At 43.6% G+C, this 21,516-nt stretch overlaps 1 protein-coding gene across 1 annotated transcript in view; it reads left to right on the top strand.

Moving 5' to 3' along the window:
* Positions 1 to 21,516, top strand: part of Irf2 (interferon regulatory factor 2) — a 54,726-nt gene that overhangs the window by 3,291 nt on the left and 29,919 nt on the right. The window contains exons 3-5 of the mRNA XM_032918753.1: positions 10,760 to 10,859; positions 11,509 to 11,685; positions 11,940 to 11,986. Coding sequence (XP_032774644.1) covers positions 10,760 to 10,859; positions 11,509 to 11,685; positions 11,940 to 11,986 — 324 coding nt within the window. The remainder of the gene's footprint in view (positions 1 to 10,759; positions 10,860 to 11,508; positions 11,686 to 11,939; positions 11,987 to 21,516) is intronic.

Below are 21,516 nucleotides of genomic sequence, written 5' to 3' on the forward strand. Positions count from 1 at the left end.
TGTGTGTGTGTGTGTGTGTGTGTGTGTGTGTATTCCGACCCCAGATCCTTATCACAGTTCCTTCTGTTGTGGTGGACTCCCAACCATAATAAAATTTCACTACATTTGCTAACTAAAACTGTGTACTGTTATGAAACTATAAATGTAAAATGTTGATATGCAGGGTGTCTTGATATGTGATGCTCAGAGAGGTCTCGATCCACAGGTTGAGAACCACTGGTTTAGAGGAAAAGCTAAGTAGAATCCGTTATGCCTTCTCTAAGAAGGCCCAAGGGAGAATTTTTTTTCTTTCACTAAGAACAGCAAGAATTCTGAGCAAATCTCTCTTTCCTCTTCACTCTATTCTCCCATCATCTTTCTATCTAAAGGATGTGGTGAATAATTTAATGGGTCAGGCTTTATTTTTTGCACCAGGTGTAAGAGCTTAAAGCCAGAGAGCAGATCAGGGCCAGCTTTTAATGAGTGAAAAGGTCATTGTGGAGAAAACAAAACAAGCAAAGCAGAAAACCAGCCAAAACTTCCGGTTTCATTTTATCTTCTCATTCCTCTTGAACCTCATTCTTTACCTTGCCTATTTAGTTTGAATTGAAGAAGACTGTAATTGGATATCTCTGCTGGAGTCCTTTCTTTCAGAAAGGATGGGACACCTAGAAAATAGAAATAAATAAACTACATGCTTGCTTTGCCTGTCCTGTCTTGTACTGGAAGGTTTGGTGGCAAGCAGTGTATTCTTTCCAGGCTCGCAAGGCGAGGCTCCAGCGTGTGCTTAGTCTCTTCTAAAAACACAAACAAGAGCTCGGGTCGCCCTTGATTGCTCAGTGAGCAACAATCCGCACAGGGGTATAAAGAGGGAGGGATGGTGGATCAGAGACAGTGTAGCGAGATGTAGGGAGAAAGATACAAGCAGTGGCAGCCGGCATTTGTTAAGAATTTTTGGTTCTTACTCATCTAAGCAAGGGGTTACATACAGCAGCTCCCTTAATCCCTACTCCGGGAAGGGGCTGTTATTTTCCATGTTGCAGACCAGTAGAGAGGTAAGAAAGGCTCAAGTTTGGTTTCATGATGTGAGATTGAAATGTGTGTTTCTCGGTTCTCAAGAAAAGCAAACGGTCGGTTTCCACTTTTTCTTTTTTGGACAGTAGAGTTTCCTGTTCTCTCTTTTGCTCCTCCTGAACCATATCTGTATGTGGAGAACACAGGGTGTCATTACACCTTTTGTGTCAACTGGCAACCTGTAGTTGGGTGGTCTCTATAGAGGGTGACCAGTAGCCTCTACCTGCAAAGACCTGTACCAGTCTCTGTGAATATGGCCTTATTTGGAAAAGGGTTCTAGATGCAGCCAAGGACTGCAGGATGAGAGCATCCGGGTTATCATCTGCCTGGGCTCTAAGTCCAAGGACAGGTGTCTTTTAAAGAGACCAAAGAAGACACACACAGAGCTTTGCGAAGCCAGGCGGTATGGTGAAGCCACAGCCCGGGAACTCCTGGAGCTATCAGAGTCTGGAAGAGTGTCTTCTAGAAGTTTTAAAAACATTGGAACCCCGCCAACACCTTGATTTTTGGATGTATTTCTCCTTTCAGCCACTTAGGGTACAGTCAGTTTTTAATGTCAGTTTAGGGAACAAATGTCACCTCTAGGTACTTCTCTTTCATGGGGACTCCTTGTATGCTCCCCGCTACCCCCAGTGTTGGAGAGAAAAAGGCCTTGTGCATACTGGGCAAATCCTCTGCCACTGAGGTACATCCCTAGTCTTGGGTGAATTTTTCTGCTCCAGGGCCAGAGGCAGCAGTTTCTCCTTGTATAATTAAACCCTGAGTGTGCTCAGGAGGCCTTCCCTGCTGGGCTTCTCTGCTCTGGCTGTGGCACCCCAATTCTCTTCCAAAAGAAAACTGGAAAAGAGGGCATCCTGGTCATCTCTTGAACACTTCTACTGGGCTGGACCTGAGGCCATCTGATGAAAAGGAACATGTCACTAGCTCTAGTTTCTCCCACTTCTCAGGACAGTGTTGACACAGGAGTGCCTAGTCTGCCGTGTGTCTGAGGGTCCCTGTTAGGCAAGTAACCCACAAGGGCTAAGCTACACTAGTTGTGTGTCTGTGCCCATGGACAGTAGAGCCCTCAGATGGGTCATGGTATTTTCTATCCATACCTAAACTCCTACGGGCATCTTTTTATAGACTTCCTCTAACAGGCTTGTTGGCATTCATCTGTCGACATAATTACGTCACCAAGGGCCTGTTGTTTTTTCCTTGCTATTCCAAGTACTCTTAAGAACCCCTGTTAGCATTTTGAGTGGTTGGACCTGTTTCCAAAATCTTGTTTCCAGTTGAAGACTGTTGGGATTCTAGTAAAGCAGATGAACCATCCCTAAGACTTAGTGAGTCTCTTAAACCACAGTTGGTATCTCGGTCCACTTTGTGTTGCAGTAATAGAATATGTTAATCTGCATATGGAATTTTTCTGACTCAAAGTACAGGTGGCTGAAGCCTCTGTTCAGCATGGAGCCCAAGTAAAGGCTGCTCTACAGCATGGCTGATACCAGAAGACACAAGTCTCTAAGCAAAGAGAAGACCTGGGCAGGGTTCAACTTGCTGTTAAAATGACAGCTGATTCTTTAAGGAGCTAGAGTCCTCCTACCAGACTCAATCTACGCCTCTAAACGGCACTGACCCACTCACGAGGGTACAGTCTATGACCTAAGTACTCTACCCTGGACTGTCATCGCTTAGCCTATCCACACTGGGTTGCAAGACACACTCAGGCTACATCCAGGCCATAGCAGTGGACAGTCAGGATACATTTTTACCCTTAGCTATAAGCAATTGGTACAGTACAGTATGGCTGTTCTGATGGTTACTCTATGTCCAGTGCCAAATCGAGTGTCTGATCAAATAGGAGGCTTTTCATATAAAGTGAACCTGTGGATGAAGCAAAGAAACACAAATTCATGGCTCTTTTTATTTTTGTTGTTTTTCTTTACATAAGGATAATCAAGCTTGGTTGTATATATCTGTAACGTTCATGCTCAGCATTGCTGAACAGTTGAGTCTAAATGGGCTATCTATGGAAACCCTGCCTGAAGAAGAGGAGGAGGAGGGAGGGGAGGAGGAAGAGGAGGAAGAGGAAGAGGGGGGATGTGGAGGAGGAAGAGAAGAGAGGAAAAAAGAAAGGAAGAAAGAGAGAGGAGCGAGAGAGAAAGAGAGAGAGAGAGAGAGAGAGAGAGAGAGAGAGAGAGAGAGAGAGAGATCATTGTTAGGATTAATGTGTTTGCCACTGTCATGTTTATCTCCAAGAAGGAGTCCATCCACTAATTAATTATGCCTTAATTTGTTTTGATGTCCTACTTCTAATAAAATTGAAGGAAACTTGTCCTGTAACAGGGTCCAGCTACAGTGGAAGGGTTCAAATGAACATCTAAGACGTTACCAGAGCGGCATCCTTACCACTTGGGAAAGAGACCCTGGAAAGGTCATCTGCTCGTTATGACAATATTTGCAAATGACGTAATATGGTTGAATCATATATCTAAAATGAATAGAAGACCCAATTCTTACATGCCCACATCTGGATTTCTTACTATCTAGCTTTATCTTTTCTGTATGGATAGGAGGGGGTGTTATCTTAAAGGCATTGTACGATAGTGTATATCTGTAAGATTTAAGGATATCTCCTTATCTGCTATATCATTGTCAGTTGGACAGTCAATAATATGATTTTCAGTATCTCTGTCCCACTTACATTCAGACACCTTGTGTATTTCCAAGATACCTTTTAAAAATAATTTATTTTTGACATTATAAATATAATTACATCACTTCCTCTTTTCTTTCTGCCTTCTACACCTTCCATGCATCCCCTCTCTCCCTCCCCCCTCCCCCCTCTTTTAAATTCATGGCCTCTCTTTCTTCCATTGATATCTATTGTTTTGATATTTATTCTTAAACCATAAGTATAACCTGCTCAGCCTGTATACTGTTCTTACATGTGTGTTCCCAGGTTGACCATTTGGTCACATGGGAACCTTGTCCTTAGCTTCCCCACAAAGGTTTACAGACTGGTCGGACTAGTTTGCAATCCTATCAGCAGTGAATGAGAGTTCTGCTTTTACCACACGCCCTCTCCAGCCTTTGCTGTCAATCATTTATTAATCTTTGACACTCTGACCGGGCTGCGATTAAATCTCGGGGTTGTTTTGATTTGGATTTTCCTAATTGCTAGGGATGGTGAATAATTTTTTTTTTTGAGCTATTTCTTAGACTTTTTTTTTTCTCTTGAGAACTCAGTGTTCAGATTCAGGCTATCTTTTAAATGGGCCTTTGTTTGTTTGTTTGACTCTGGCTTTTTAGTTCTTTATCTCCTCTGAATGTTTATCCTTTATCCGATGGATAGCTGGACAATTCTCACTCATTCCCTGAGCTTACCCTATACCTTGTCTCTTTAGCTGTGTGGAAGACACACCTTTTAGTTTCATGCAGTCCCACTTGTCAGTTGTTGACCTTAATGTGCAAACCAACAAAGTGCTATCCAGGGAGTCCTTTCCTACACCTGTGCCATGTAGGCCCTGCCTATGTTTTCTTATAGGAGTTTCCGTGTTACAGGTCTTTACATCTCTGATCTATTTGGTGTTAGTTTTCACGGAAGGCAATAGATATGGGTCTCGTTTTCTTTTTTCTGTATGTGGACGGTTCCCCAGCACCAGTTGTTGAAGGAAGACATGTTCTCCCTTCTGTATCCTGCCACATGGCTCAATTTATTATTTCTAGGAGTTCTTTTGTAAGTTTTGGGGATCTCTAATGTATGGCATCATGTGATCTGCAAATAGAGGTAGTCTGACTTCTTTCCCTACTCACATCCCTTTATTTTCCTCCTCCTGCCCTGTTGTCATAGCTGGTGCTGTGCACAATACTGAAAAGGAACAGGGACAGTGGGCATCTCTGTCTCCTTCCTGCTTTCTGTCTTATCAAGTCAAGCGTTTCTTCATTTAGGGTGATGTTGTCTTGGCTTCTGACATACATCCTTTACTATGTTCCTTCGAGCCTACTTTATCTAGGAATCATGAAGGCACGGTGGATTCTGCGTCTATTGAGATGATCATGGGATTTTGGTCTTTAAGTCCACTTCTGTGGTTTATTATCTTTATTGACTTGGGTATATAGAGCTATCTCTGAATTTCAGGGATAAAGCAGACTTGTCCATGGTGTACAATCTTTTTGATGTATGTCTGTGTTTGGTTTGCAAGTTTGCTTTTTTGACGTTTAAGTCTCTTCTAACTGTGAGCAGTAAGTGCCCTGTTTAACGTGTGCCCTGTCACTGACTGGTTGGAGAACCCAACCTAGTTCAGGATTTATCTGTACAGTTGCTTGTGATTCTTTTTTCAGGAATGCAGGAGGCATCTACTGCACAGTTCATCACTTCTCTCACAGCTCTGTGTGTCTTCCATTCTGGTTGTTGGTATTCACAGTAGAGATTGGTTAGACCAAGGCACCACAGCTGCTCCTTGGACCAATGACCTTTCTCTTTTCTCACTTTCAAACAGGCTTGTGTTTTTGTAAATATCAGACTATCTCTGCAGAGGGTAAAAAGTCCAAACAGAAGGAACAAACTAGTTAGAACATCTTATCATTGTTGGGGTGTGTGGGGAAGCAGAGGGAGATAACAGAGCTAGTTTCCATGGTGACCAAGGTATGCCTTTCCCTTGCTGAAGACAGTCTCAGCCAGTTCTCCCTCAGTTGGGCAGGTCTGTTTATAGGCACACACAGGAGCACTCGGATGTATTCTTTCCGTTTGAAGTGTGTACAGCCACCATGTGTAAGGGTTGGGTCACTGGACTCTGAAGATGTCTTGGGGTATATGCTGACATGTTAGAACAAAGTTCCTGTTCCTTGAAACAAAAGGATCTTTGACAAGAATTCTTATTTTTTTTTTTTTTAAATCTCAATTTGAAAATAAATCTTGGATCTGGAGAGATTGGTTCAGCAGTTAAGGGAGTATACTGCTCTTGAAGGAGACTCTAGTTCAGTTCCCAGGGATCCAATGCCCTCTGGACCTGCACACGCAGACACAGAGACACACAGACACAGAGACACACAGACACAGAGACATACAGACATATAGATACAAAGTAAAATGCGTGTTTAGAATGAAACTTACACTTTTCCATGAAAGTATTTTCAAGCACTGGGATATATTTATTCAGCGGCGCTCTTTATGCATTATGAGAAACTAGTTAAGAGCTATGCGTGGTTTTTAAAAGCTTACCACTTTAATTCCCAGTGTACATTTCAGAGACATCAGGCACCTGCAGGGCATTGCACAGCCATTTACCAACTCTTTCCAGAACTTTCTTCACCCCACCCAAAGAAAACACTTATTAAGCAGGCACCGCCCATTTCTCCTTAGTTCCTGTGGACTGCTGAGCCGCCTTTACCCTCTACAGCTTTGCACTTCCTGGCTATTCCGTATAAACAGGGCCGTGGGATGTTTGTTCCCTTTGTGTCCCTTTTGTTGTGTCTGGGTTATTTTTGTTAGAACAATCTTTGCGAAGTCCACCTATGAGGTTGTATGTGTCAGTACCTCGTTCGTGATCCGTTTAAACTAAATGGAATGACATCCAACGGAATACATGCAGTACAGTAGAATGCTAGTCCACTGTATGCACACACACCATGCTCGCTGTATGGGTTCATCAGCTGGTGGGTATTTGGGCCTCCATCTTTGGGCTGTGCAAGAATGTGCACATGTATGTATCAGTTTTTGTTGAGTATCTATAATTCTTTGAATATGCATCCAGACATGAAGTAAAATCATGGCGTTGCCGACATCGTGTGCTTACCTTTCTGAGGAACAGCCGGACTGTTCCCCACAGTGGCTGTGCTATTCCCCATTCCCCAACAGTGCATGGGAGTTCCAGTGTCTCCCAATCCTCACTTTTTATCTTCTAGTTTTCTCTTATTCCCTGTCTAGCCATTCTGGTGGGGTGAGGTGATTGTCATTCTAGTTTACAGTTCTTTAGTGATTGGTAACAACCAGCATGTTTTCATATATTTATACCGTTTTAAAAATTAAAAAAAATTTTTTTTTGGTGAAATGTCTTTTTGGGTTCTTCACTCATGCACACATCCACAAACTCGCAATGCTTGAAAAGATGTTACCTTGGGAATTCAGGTTGTGTTACATCAGAACTCATTTCACCTAGAACCCCTTTTATATTTATTCTTTGGTACTTTCATACATGTAAACAGTATACTTTGATCTTATCCATCCCTGATCTCCCTTCCCACTTCCCCTGGACCCCTCTCTGATCTTCATGTTCACTCTTTTTGCTTTAAACCATCCTCGGAGTTTCATTGGTCCCTCCCACAAGTCCACGGGCATGGGGCCATCAGCTAGAGCATTATCAGTCACACCTCTGGAGAAAGATGGTGTTCCTTCCTGAGCAGCCGTTAACTGACAATATAGCTCCTCCTCTGGGGGTTAGACTTAGCGAGCCTACCGGCCTTCCATTCTGAATGTTGCCCGGCTTCACTTGTACAGGCAGACATAGCTGGGGCTATTTCACAGGTTCAGCAGCCATGACCTGGCGCTCCTCCCCACCCTCCCATTATCACTTCTTTCTGCCCCTATGTCCGTGACGTTGCCTGAGTTTTGAGGACTCAGCGTGGATACCTCATTTGGGACTGACCACTCAATATCATTATTCCTAGTGACTTAGTAACTCTGACTAGTGCAAGTCTGCACTGGGTGCTGCCCACTGTACAAAGGAACTGCTCTAGCTAAGGCTGAGAATACACTGTTTGTGGCTGTAAACAACATTTAGGAGGCAGTTTGGAAACATGTCAGTTTAGGAAAAAACTGTCCTGGGTTCCCAGCCAGGGCGTATGACTTTGATAGTCACGGACTTTTGACTATAATGACTTTTTTACAATACCAGACACAAATCCGCACCGGCGGAGCAGGCCTCAATGCAGGCAGAGAGAAGTTGGTTACTGACGTTGACGTCACACGGTGCCAGTGGACACATTGCATGGCTAGTCTGTGTTACAGTATGGAGTCCAGTGATGGACAGTTTAAGACATGGTGTTTCCTCCCCAGCATCTTGGTAGCACCTTGCCGCATTTTAGAATCTAGGCATCAGGGAAAAGCTTTCCATTAGGTCAGTTCCTTTCCATTTGTATTCATTTTTACAGGAAAATAAGAAACCACATTAAGTAATTTTGCTCTTGGATTTTCATGGACATTAAAAAATGAAAATCCCCCTCGGCCTTCTTCAGACCCCCCTACTCGTTGGCCCACCTGTGGGCCACACTGAACAGTGAAGAGTTTATGAAAATGTCTGTCACTTTCAGTTCTTCTTTATCAACTGACTGTCATAAATACAGTTGATTTACCCCCCAATAACAGCTTTGGAAACTCTCGGGCATTTTGAAATATCATCAGTTCAGTCTCTGTGAGTGGTTTTGTGTAGAAGTCTCATGTCCCTTTGAGACAGCTGGGTCCCTTTCTAGAGTTTGCTGCATGAGATCAGGTGGTGGAAATTCCCTACTGACCTTCTTTTTCTTTCCCCTCTGGGGGATGCTGGCATCCCTGGTATTTAGCAATTATCAGGAGTACCCAAAAATTTGAAAGGTAGGAAGGAAGGAAGGAAGGAAAGAAGAAAGGAAGGGAAGGAAGGAAGGGAGAAAGAAAGAAAGTGAGAAAGCGAGAAAGAAACAAAACATACCTCCCTACCTCCCCACCTCACCCCACCCTCAATTCCAGCACATTCCTGGGCTTTAATCTCTATAGAATCCAAGTCAATAAGGCAGAGAATCCAAATCTAAAAAAGGTGAGAGACAGTGACATGACCTTGGCTTTTGTATTTTAGATACTTTGAACCAAGAGTTCCTTGGTGAAATAATTGATTCTTTAAGCTCCTCACTTGTAAGCTGAACTCCTTAGGCCATAGCAAGAAACAAAAGTGATCCTCATGTGCACATGCACAGTCAGATGGTCAGTGTGCACACATGGTCAGTGTGCACGCATGGTCAGTGTGCAGGCATGGTCAGTGTGCAAGCATGGAGGGCAGGCATGGTCAGTGTGCAGGCATGATCAGTGTGCAGGCATGGTCAGTGTGCACACATGGTCAGTGTGCAAGCATGGTCAGAGGGCAGGCATGGGCAGGCATGGTCAGTGTGCACACATGGTCAGTGTGCAGGCATGGTCAGTGTGCACACATGGTCAGAGGGCACACAGGGTCAGAGGGGAGGCCTACCCACCTTTCTTTTCATACGTGTGGTTGCACAAAGAGTAGGACCTTTTTCTAGAGCATTAGTTTCTGCGTGTGTTTGCTAGGTTGACTAAAGCCATTGTGAGTTGTGGTCAGAAAGGTAGAGTCCAGTATAAAGTTTATACTGAGCTTTTTGCCAAACTGGACATCTTTGCATTTTTTTCTATTATGTCCAAGACAGGATCTGGACCTTGGAAGGATTAGAATAGTAAATGCATGTGTTCTCTCATGCATGCACACACACACACACACACACACGCACACACACACACACACACACACACACACACACACTCACACTCACACAATCTCTCTGTTTAGTAAATATCCATGCAAACCTGAAGTTACTTGTTTTCGGAGGCAGTGGTCTCCAATACAGTAGACACTCCTTTTAGGAACATGACGAGACGAAATGATAAAATACATCCTAGAAGTTTCAGCCAGTGGCTAGTTGTCAGTTGAAAGGGGAGGGGTACAACGTGTGGAACACATTGTGGCATAAATCTTCACCTTTGGCCTTATAATATCCTTTTGTTCTGCGAGGCCATGCAAGATTCTGAATTTCCTCCTGGTGGGATTGTCAGAATTAGGGACGAAGTGGGGCAGTGGGATTTTAAATTTTTATTTTATTTAAGTTTTCTTCAAATTGTGTTTGTTGCATGTGTACAACATGCTCATGGGTTTCCTATTGTGCCTGTATAACGTCGGTTGTCCTCATCAGTAGCTCTCCACCTTAGACGTTGAGATAGTGTCTCTCAGTGAACCTGGAGCCTACTGACTGGGCACGATTGGGCTTGCTCCAGGAATCTTCTGGTCTCAACTTTACCAGCCCTGGGATTACAGACTGTGCTGAGTAGTTTTATGTCAACTTGTCAGAAGCTGAAATCATCCGAGAAGAGGGAAGCTCAATAAACAAAGTGCCTCTGTCAGATCTGGCTGTAGACAAGCCAGACAAGACAAGGAATTTTCTTAGTGATTGATATGGGAGGATCCAACCCATTGTGGGTGGTACCATCCCTAGGCTAATAGTCTTAGGTTCTATAAGAAATCAGGCTGAGCAAGCCATGAGGAGTAAGCCAATAAGCAGCACCCCTCCATGGCCTCTATTAGCTCTTGCCTGCAGTTCCTGCCCTGTTTGAGTTCCTGTCCTGACTTTCTTCAATGATGAACAGTGATATGGAAGCATAAGCCAAATAAATCCTCTTCTCCCAAATTGCTTTGCTCATGGTGTTTATCACAGCAATAGTAACCCTAATTAAGACATAGGCACACACTACACCTAGCTTTTTATGTGGGTGTTATGGTAGGCTTGGGCCTTCATGTTGGCATGGTGAGCACTTCATCAGCTGAGCCACCTTCCCAGCCCAAGGGCTTGCTTTAGAGTCGGCTTCCACAAGCTCACCTTCGTTTAGCTGTGAAATTGAGTACTAGAGCCCATGCTGTCTTCAGCCATGGCGTCAATGTTTAACTAATTTTTTCCCCTTTCATTTCAGGAAAAGAAGATTTTCCAGATCCCCTGGATGCATGCAGCTAGACACGGTTGGGACGTAGAAAAGGATGCTCCACTCTTTAGAAACTGGGCAATCCATACAGGTATCAAACCTTGCCTTGTTTAGTTACACAACGCTGTTGTGTGTTCTTGTTTTCATTACACAATTGTCCTGGCTCACAACCTCGTGAGGCTAGCTCTGAAGATCCTGTGACTTGTCCCCAGCTACTTTTAGGAGATGTATGAGTTATATAGGGTACATCACTCAGAAGAAGTGATGTCCCACCCATCCCAGAGGTTCCTAGTCTTTAAATTTCCCATAGACACGGTATGGTATTCTGATAAGTTCTTCATGGTGACTAGGGCAAGTTACCATTATTAAAGTATAGTAATACATTTATTGCAAAAATTCTGCGTGGAGCTATCTTTTAGATGTGAACCTTTTTCTGCATGCTTGAAGCTGGTCACTTCTACTTGTTGGCATTCTAGTCCTATGTGTAGTTGGTGTCTTAATTCTAACACTTTATTTTTCCCCTCAAACTATATGGTAGAGCCAGAGTGACTAGCCAGTGTGACTCCCATTGTCTAGGCTTTTTAAAATAAAACGGCAATGCCTAATAAATGTCTCAACCAAGTGGGATTGTTGTTCAACTAGAACAAAGCGGCTTTTTGTACCCCCTGGCAGTACTGGTTTAGACATTACCCCCCCTTGTCTAATGCCCCTTCCCCCCTTATCTCCGGCTGTTTTGCTAGGAAAGCATCAACCAGGAGTAGATAAACCAGATCCGAAAACATGGAAAGCAAATTTTCGATGTGCCATGAATTCCTTGCCCGACATTGAGGAAGTGAAGGACAGAAGCATAAAGAAAGGAAACAACGCCTTCAGAGTCTACCGGATGTTACCCTTATCTGAGCGACCTTCCAAGAAAGGTAAAGCTCTTTGCCGACTAGGTAAACGACCCCTCAGTGTCCAGAACCGTATCACGCTAGAGGGGATAATTCTGTCATCGCCAGCCTTGGAAAAAAAAAACTTTCAAGGCACCAAAGGCAGAAGAGACGCCTTGGGATTTCGATCTCGTAGAGATGAGGCAGTGGGTTCCAGAAAGAGCTTAATGTGGGAAAGCCTATGTATGTTTCTCTGTCCTTCAATGAATTGATCCAGAACTATCTTTTTGTTGCCACAGGAAAGAAACCAAAGACAGAGAAAGAAGAGAGAGTTAAGCACATCAAGGTAATCTTCGGTTGTTTAGAAAGCTCATGTTGTGACCGTGTCGCAATGATTCCTGTTCTGTCTCATCAGGACCTTGGCAGAGGCTTTGGCTTTGGCCTTTCTCCTTCTGCTATTGTGTTTTGTGTGCCTTTTGTATTTCCTTCTCTGCCTGTACCCACCCATAGACACAAGTCCACGGACGCTTTGCCTAGTCCAGTGTCCCAGGGAAAAATACGCAGATGACATCACTGATTCACAGAGCTTGGTAGTCCAATCTCTCAGCTCCAGCAACCAGCTTCTGTCGAATGCTGTGAAACGTGGTTTCAGACTCTGAAATATGTTTGAAAACTAGAGAAATTTTTATCTCTATTAAGAAGTATTAACTCTATTTATACCCATCATAAGCCATTAGGTTGGGGACACAGTAGTTCGTACACTCCATTAGTGAGAGTTTCAGCAGTTTATTTTCTGCTGTGTGAGTGAATCATCCCATGTAAGTCCCAGGAGTTTTCCATGGAGTCAGTCTGTGTGCTTGAGGTTGGCCTAACCACATCCCTGTATTTCAATGATCTTAGTGCATAGAAGGTGTAGCCCTTGTTAAATATGGAGGAAGGTGTCAGAAAATCCCATGCCTGACTAGGGAAGCCCATCAGTTGTTAAGCAAAGAGCAGACAGCACAGCTAGAGACCCAAAGACCACCGATGAAATGATATAAGCTACTGGCTTCTGTGTGCAGAGGAAGGGTCTGAAGTATGACTTGAGTGGCTTTGCGCAAGGTCCCTTGGCTCCTTAGAACCAAACTTGAAATAGATGTGGACCATCCTGATTTATTTAAAAACAGAAAAACCACCAAGTGACATAATGTAGGGGGATAGCCTCCTATGTGTACCATGAGGGTGCTTGTCTGGGCTCCAGAATTCTCAACCCCTGCCAGATACCTTCATGGAAAATGTTGTATGTAGTAGTGTTTGTGTAGAACCTGTCCACATCTTCGATTTACTTTAAGTTACCCCTTGGTTGCTTTTAATACCTAATATGATATAAAAGTTGTTGTGTTGTATCATTTAGAGAAGAAGAAGAAGAAAAAGTCTATATATGTTTTGTACAGACTAGTGATAGGTTGAATATGTAGGTAATATGTAGCTATAGCATTTTGGATACATGTGGCTATCTGTTGTTAGATTTTCTTTATGTGTCTAGGTGCTGCGTGTATGTCTGTGCACCATGTATATGCCTGCTATCTACAGAGGCCTCAGATCCCTTGGAGTTGAGGGCATTGAGAGCCTCTATGTAGGTACTAAGAACCCTCTGGGAGGTACCTGGATCCTCTCAGAGAGCAGCGAGTGCTTGGAACTACAAAGCCATTTCTCTAGCCCCTGCAGTTAGAGTTTGAGGGAAATTTTAGCTAGCTGTTCAAAGTTGAGAGATGCTTATCTCTGTAATGGAAAATAAATATTTTAGGTGTACTACTTAGCAGTGACACTTTGTTTCATTTTTAATATTTTGAAGTTTCCCATTTATTTTTAAAATCGCACAGGATTAGGGACTGGAGTGGCAGCTCCATGGTTAAGACTGAGCCTAGGGGACCTGAGTTTGGTTCCCAGCACCTATGCCAGGTGGCTTGCAACAACCTTTAACTTCAGCTTCAAGAGACCCAAAGCCCTCTTTTGGCTTCTGCAGACATGCACATAACTCACTTCCTCTGTCTCTCTCTGTCTCTCTGTCTGTCTGTCTGTCTTTCTCACTCACTCTCAGACATATAGATAGATAGATAGATAGATAGATAGATAGATAGATAGATAGATAGAGGATGGATGGATGATGGATGGATGGATGGATAGATAGATAAAATATAGCATAGGATTAATGATGAATTTTGTTGTAATTTTTATTGTGGAAAATTTTTGTACACATTGAAAGGAGTAAAATTTACTCGAGATCACCCTCTAATTTTAATATTAATCAATTCCTGACCACATTTGCTTCCTTAGTGCCTCTGTCTTCCCTGACTCTCAGTATCATCGTAGATATTTGACCCATTTTGGCTACAGAAACAATTTGTGATAGTTGTCCAGGTATTTTCGGGCAAATCTCAGATATGATGTTTCTTCCATAAATATCTCACCATATATTTTTAAAAATACATGCCTTTTAAAAATACCATGGTATCATTATTTTAGCTGATGAATTTGACAGGGATCCCTCAGTATCATTAAATATCTATCCAAAGCTCAGGTTTCCTAATATCACAGAAATGTTTTTACTGTGTAAATATATATATTTACTATGGGCTGGGTGTGGTAGGCAGTACACATCTATAATGCCAGCATCCAAGAGGCTAAGTTAGGGAGATCTTGAGGATAATTGTCTTGCACCATATAATTTGAAGAAAACTTTGTTTCAGAAAAGAAAAAGAAATTTACATGAGAATCCTATGTGAATTTTTTGATACATCTCAAGAATTTTTCTTTCTTTAAAAACATTTTTAATGATTTATTTTTACTTCATGTGCATTGGTGTTTTGCCTATATGATGTCTGTGTGAGGCTGTCAGATCTCCTGGAATTGGAGTTAGCGACACTTGTGAGCTGCCGTGCAGTTGCTAGGAATGGAGCCCGCATCCTCTGGAGCCCAGAGTTTTCTTTCTTTCTTTGCTTGCTTGTTTGGTTTTTCTTGGAGACACAGTCTCATTGTGTAGCCTAGGCTGGCCCCAGACTTGCAGTAATTCTCAACCCTCGGCCTCTCTAGCGCTGGGATCATGGACCAGAGCCACCACAGCCATCTTGAGTGGTTTTGTTTTTAGTCTATGGGCTTTCCCTATGTCTTTTTTTTTATTAAAAAACAAAAACATTATTTTCTCCCTGTGATTATAAAAGTCTAATTATTAGCCATGCTATTTTCCATGGCGATATTTTTTTGACCTACATTTGAGTGTCCTAAATATATCTATACATCTCAGTAAACGGTGTATAACTTCTTTTTGCCACAAATATCTAATCTGAAGAATTCACTACACTCTTAGGTGCGATTGTATCATGTTTACTATTTTCACAGCACTCAGTGGACTGGCATAGAACGATAATACACATCTGATAACTGAGTGGGTACATGAGCATTTACTAAATAAATACAGATATATTTATCCTGTGTGATGGGAGTCAGGGGCTTTACATTAGAGTACAGATTTAATTTCATAACTGCAGTTAGTAGAAAAACGAAATAACATCTACTTTTCAGTATATTTTTCCCACCTGTAACCACTATATTCCATTCAGTATCAAATATCAAAGACTATATGGCAGGCCATTCTATTATGTCTTTTTAAGACAGACAAACTGCTACCCGCAGCCAAGGCTGAGACATACAGCATCACAGGGCTGTGGGGATGTGAGGAAGTGTGTTTCCTGCGGTGGGTAGCATGTGGGGCTCTCCTAAGGAAAGGGTAGCTTTGGTTACATCAGTCTTGCGGGGACACTCAAATGAGCAAGTTGTGGAAGGCACAGCCCTGGGTGAGGCGTAGCCATGTCGATCCAGGAAGTGAGAAGCCTTAACTGCAGCCTCGTGGGTGAAGCTCTGTGCGGCAGCCTGTTGTGAAATCCTTGTGTAACAAAGATATGACTAACACTGTGTTCCTCAAGGGACATTGTTCCTCAGCGGAAGGCTGGTGAGTCACACAGCGAAGCCTAACGTTTGGATGTAGCTGTCTTTTGCCCATGTCTTGCATGCAGTGTTAAAACAGAACCTGAATCAGGCCAGTGGGTTTTCCCAGTTCTGGGGTTTGTAGTTGCTAAAGACATTGATTGATCTGCAGAATGTTTCCAAAGTTAATCCCATGATGGCTTTGGGATCATATAGTTAAAAGATTTTCTTTAATAAAGGGTTAATAGTTTGCTTTTTTGTTAAGAGTCAAAGTAGGAGAGCTGAGCCAGTTTGGGGGCGTATACCTATACTCCTCATACCTGGGAAGTGGAAGCAGACGTGGTGGTAGAAGGGCCGGGAATTTTAAGGTAAGCCTAGGCTACATAGGAAGTTCGAGGTCAGCCTGGGCTACACTAAATCCTGTTTCATGAAATAAAAACAGCCACCAACTGCCACCCCCTACCCCAAACAACAACAGAACAAACAAAATATCCAAGCTGAATTCTTCAGTCGTTTAAGTGCCTGAGTGGCTGGACTGGCCAGCTCCCTGCTGAGAAAACTGTCAGTGCCCACCTACAATCGCAGTGACACACATCATTGAAGCAAGCTCTTCCCAACCCTCAATTCAAGTTCAAGTTTTAACCAGCAAATAACATTTAGGGCATGTTAGCCACGGACATGTTCACTGAATGTTCCTCCTTCCGGAAAATAGTTTCTCCAAGATCCGTGGCCACACAGTAGAAGTGGAGATAAGGGAGGGAAGTTGTCAGAGTTAAAATGGAGTCACACTGGGCATGGTAGTGTTTTCCTGTCATTCTGGCCTTGACAAGGCTGAGGCAGGAGGATATTAAGTTTGAGGCAAGTCTGGGCTTTATGATAAACCCTTTTCTCAAACCAAGATGAAGTTGGTTGTGACAGCTCTTCCCAAAGCCAAGGGGTTAGAAGAAAATGCTTTCTATGCAAGCACAGCGGACAGTAAGTAAGTTCTAATCTTCCCTCATTCTTATCTGTGTCCATTTAAACACAGACAAATTCCACCTCAAGACTGAGGACTTAAAATAGAAACTGGGGGTTGGGGGTGGTTGTAACTGGCCCTGCAGAAACGAAGGTATTCTGAAGAGAAGTGATCAGATGATTAAAAGAGCGAACCCCAAAGAAATGGGAATTTTCCCAGAAATCTCATGCTGGGAGAAGGAAAAGCCCCCAACCAATGGAGAAACTTGCTTCCCAGTGAGATTTCACACAGTCCTAATAATTTGCTGGACCACGTTTTCAACTTGAAGCCTGTTCTCCAAGCCATATTTGGTCACCCATCCTCAGTAGCCACTTAAAAGAGCTAAATTAATAGCAGAAAGCAGAAAATTGAGATTGTTTTTCAATATGACAGCAAGAAGAACAGAACCCTCAGGTCCACCTTTAGGATAGCGAAAGGCCACCAGCTTCAGGTCCTGAAAGGCCACCAGCTTCAGGGTACGGAAAGACAAATAAAGTTTAAATAGAAGGCAGAGAACATGAACATCTATGTAGTACTGGTCAGTGTGGTCCTGCCCACCACTGACCCATCACTTTCTGGGCATCAGTTACATTTCGTAAGGTCATCTAATTGGGACAGATGTGCCTCTAAAATGTCTTCGTTTCTATCATTATCTGAGAGTATATCCTGTGTGCTTAGTGAAATAAACTGCCTCTGTGGCACTACCTGTCCAACCTCAGGAAATTAGAATAAGAGAAACATTAGTGAGACGCCCTAGACTGAACATCAGTGAATGTATGTGTTTCAAAAAATACCATGGAACAGATTGCTCTCCTAAAACAGATTGTTCTGTTCCATATAGGCAAGACCAAGAACAATAAGACTTAAAAGTAGGTAGGACAGTAGGTGTCGGCAATTCTTAGTTCCTCTAAATGATACTACCTTATTTAGCTCTTCCTGTGATGGTCAGAGGTTTTCCCTTTTCCATATCAAGGAAGAACAGGCATAGGGGCTGAGTCATTTTCCCAAGATGGCATAGCTTTCTGGAGTTTGTGAACTCCACGCCTCAGCCTTTTGGGAAGCTGCAGAACTTGAGCCAGGTCCTAGGGAGGGAAACGTGGCCCAGATCAGATAATCCACATTCCCTAGGAGGGGATGCTTCATGAGTGAAGTTCTAGAGGTCAGAGTTATTTGTTTTTCTCCGAATGAATATGGAAACCGGCTTAATTTAATCAGGGACTTTGTGTGGAGAACAATGGGAAATAAAGATGCACAGGTAAGGTGGATGTGAAGGAATGCTTCCTGCCTTGGGGGTTGTTTGCAGATGAAAACACAAGCATTTCCAGATCAACGCATGAGCGTTCCCATGGAAACAGAATAGAAAGAGGCCTAATGTCACTTGGCGGAAGTCACTGCTCTGTGTTAGTTCTGGGGCAGCCATGTGTGTAGAAGACACAGAATGGCTGGTACCCGTTCTGCAGATCTTTCTCACAAGCGTGTTTCCTGCAACAGTGCATTCCCAATTAGGCAGGACTGTTAGGGCAGCAGCCCCTTCCTTGCTTGGGAAAACTCTTCAGGTTTGAAACTGTGATTCCAGGTGACCTGCATCTGCGGTCTACTTGAAATCAGAGCTGCTTTGGATAAAGCCACCTAGGAGGATGGAGCAGGTTAGGAGCCATCACTGGCCCTTCCCGCCCCCTCCCCCACTGGTGGGCTAAGTCATTTCTGTGGACACAGGAAGGATAGCTTTCGCCTTAGAGGACAGAATAGATGGTTTATTCTAGAGCTAAATCTGGGTGACCATGGCTCTGGAACATAGATTTAGGTTACTCCAAATTCCATGTCCCACCATGGAAGCAGCTCTGTGAAATTTTATAGTTATACAGAATCAAGAAAAGATCAAGTCAAGGCAAGTTTAAAACACATTGGTGGGAGAATCAGAGAGGCTTTCACCGGGGGCTAGGGAACCTTTCTCTTGGGCCTCATGTCTGATGGCGTTCTTGGTTTTGGAGTTGACAGAAGCTGGTGTTGTGCTGTGGCAACGTAGTTCAAAAGGTTCTTATTGACTAGTCACACCATGCTAGTTCTGACACAGTGTGGGGCAAGGATCGCTATTAAGGAGACTAAACTAGCTCAGGATGACCTGCTTAGTTCTTCATTACTCCCGTCTCTCTATCCTTCGGAAGTTCTACTCAGTGCATCCGTCTCTCTAGACACAGCTCCATGCCTGGAAGTCTTGTCTACACTTCTATGGAGAGCTTTAGGAAAAAAAGTTGAACTACTTGGGGATTTGGAGCCCAGTGGTTCAAGGTAAAAGGAAGAAAATGACAAACTACACAGTAGCAAGTATAGACAAAGATGGCGACCATTGGGATAGAGCCCAGGGTGAAGACAGGAGCGGGTGAAAGATACAGTGAGGGAATATTAGGCCTGGAGCTTGTTTGTGAGTGAAATGGGAGAACCCTGGCTAGCAGATCTTAAGATGAGTGTCTGAGGCCCAAAGGTGTGACGTTTATTCCAGAATGACATTGGAAGTCTTGAAGGCAGGCCTTTTTCCCAAGACAGAAATTCTTTGAGATGAAGGGAAAGAAAAGGGAGAAGAATGAGCTACGGAGACTAAAGACAGCCTTGCCTCAGGGAAGGAGAGGTGAGAGTAGGCTGGAGGCCTGTGGCAGGCAGCTTTGTTCTCCGTGAGGCTGAGGTGGGTCTCTGCACCCTGGGAGGTTCTTGCCTTTGTTTAGGAAGCTCATCCTGGCCCTTTTAACAGAGACCTAGAGGAGGTACCCTTAAATCTGAGGCCCTCAAATTGACTTTGAGAGAGCATTTTGAGATTAAGAGGTCAGTAGGGGTGGAAAACGTTCTGAAGGCCATTCCACTGGGCCCTGGGAGGACAGATCTAGACAGAGTGCTTTATGGTAGCAGTGAGGCAGAAGGGACTTGGAGCAGAGGGGTAAGGTGTCCCACCACGGGCTCCTCTGATGCTGTCTCCTCGGATGCTGGCTTCTCTCATGCTTTATCTCACAAGCCACGCTATATGGCAAACTCATCTAGCAAGCCAAGGCCAGAGACCAACCAAAGTGAGCCTATGTCAAGGGTAGCCTCCACTCACCCTTAAAACTCTCTACAGTGTCCGTTTCCTTTTACTTAAAAATTCTTTAAGTTATACCAGGTCTTAGATTCTGTAATTACAGAAGATGTCTTTGAGCCTAAATAGTTGGCAGGGTTAATTTGGCACTGCAGAGGCATCTGCCTGAGAGTTGTTTGTCGGTTTTTGCTGGAGTAAGGCAAGAGGCTGAGAAGCCAAGGCAGCCACAGGTAAGCTGACTTGTAAGAGCACCTCTAACATGATGCTCAGGACTCACTGGGCTGGGCCCCAGGGTAGTGGTAGAGTGAGGGAGAGTTGATACAGCAGCAGTGGGCCACCAGAGATGACCAGGACAGGCCGTCCATCTTTTACACCATCTCTGCGCCTGTTCACAGAGAACCAACACCTCTTTCCAGTTTGGGTTTTAAATGTTATTTAGGGTTTTTGTAAAGACATTTGCGTTACATTACTTAATATCTATTTGTGCGCCTGTGTGTATGCATATGCACAGTATATAGTGTACGTAGTGGAAGTCAGAGAACCCCTCACCTCTTTTATTCTTGTTTTTTGACCTCTTAGCTTTTGATATCCCATTTCTAATTCTTTCAAAAGTTTTGGTTGCGTTCTTGGAGAAGCTTCTCTCCTGGGCCCACTTGGAAGGAGGCTTGTCAGGATACCGTGCAGCACATAATGTTCTACAAGTTACCATCTTGTCCACTGGTGCAGTGGTTCTCCACCTTCCTAGGGCTGTGACCCTTTAATGCAGTTCTTCATGTTGTGGTGAAATTATTTTCATTGCTGCTTCGTAACTTCAACTTTGCTAATTTTATGAGCTGTAATGTAAGCATCCGATATGCAGAATATCTAATAGCCAACCACAGGAAGGGGTTGATGACCTCCCCAGGTGGGTCGTGACCCACAACAGGTGCTCTGGGGTGACAGAACCAATGAGAGTTTTCCCGGACTGGTTGTAGGAGGAGTAAGACAAGTTCCAATTAGTCTCTCAATAGCCATTAGAGGAATGTTCTGCCCCAGGCAGGATACCAGAGAGAAGCAGCAGCCCACCCCATCCACCCTGTTCTCCATCTGGATGGGTGCAGAAGACGAGGCTCCTGCATTTGAACATACAGCACAAGCAAAGGCTGGGCTCAGTTCCTGCATCACACCAGGCTAAAAGTAGCATGAACTTGGAAAACTAACGTAGTGACTCATAATTTTTCTCTCACGAAAAGTCACAAAAGGATCATTTGTCACCAGTAGTTAAACTGCAGATCATGTGAAACACTTACAGGTCTCTGTTGCAAAGTCAGAATAATTCAATTTTTGAATAATGCAAATATCTTACTTTGATAAGAAATCTAGAAATAGAATGACTTTAAAAAAAAAAAAAAGGAAACAAAAAGGGAATGTGCAGCAGTTCTTCCTGTCCTTTGTTTAGAGATCTGTACTTAGTTTCTTAGGGAGGAATTGACGAAATGACGTGCATAAATAGACCGTGGAAAATGATTGAGGAGGGGAAAACGGAACAGGGGCCATTGAGAGAGCCAGGGAGAAAAGATGGCGCCACGGTGAGGTGCGCATGCGCAGTAGCTGCGCGTGATTCAGGCTGTCAAGAGGGAGGCAAAGTCCTGAGGATGGAGCTTAGGGGAAGGGACTTGAGAAAGGGCCCTTGGATTTGGTAAGAACAGTTTTATTGGTGACCTTTGATGGTAGAATAAACACCTTGCCTTGTCAATATTCATCTCCTTTAAGCTTCTTCTCAACACTTGGCATGGTTTCCATTACCATTCTCAGCTCCCACATGACTTAAGATGACTGAAGAGGGGATTCAAGGGTTAAATTCAGCCAGTGAGAA

The sequence above is a fragment of the Rattus rattus genome, chromosome 13 (assembly GCF_011064425.1).
Source record: "Rattus rattus isolate New Zealand chromosome 13, Rrattus_CSIRO_v1, whole genome shotgun sequence".
NCBI lineage: Eukaryota > Metazoa > Chordata > Mammalia > Rodentia > Muridae > Rattus > Rattus rattus.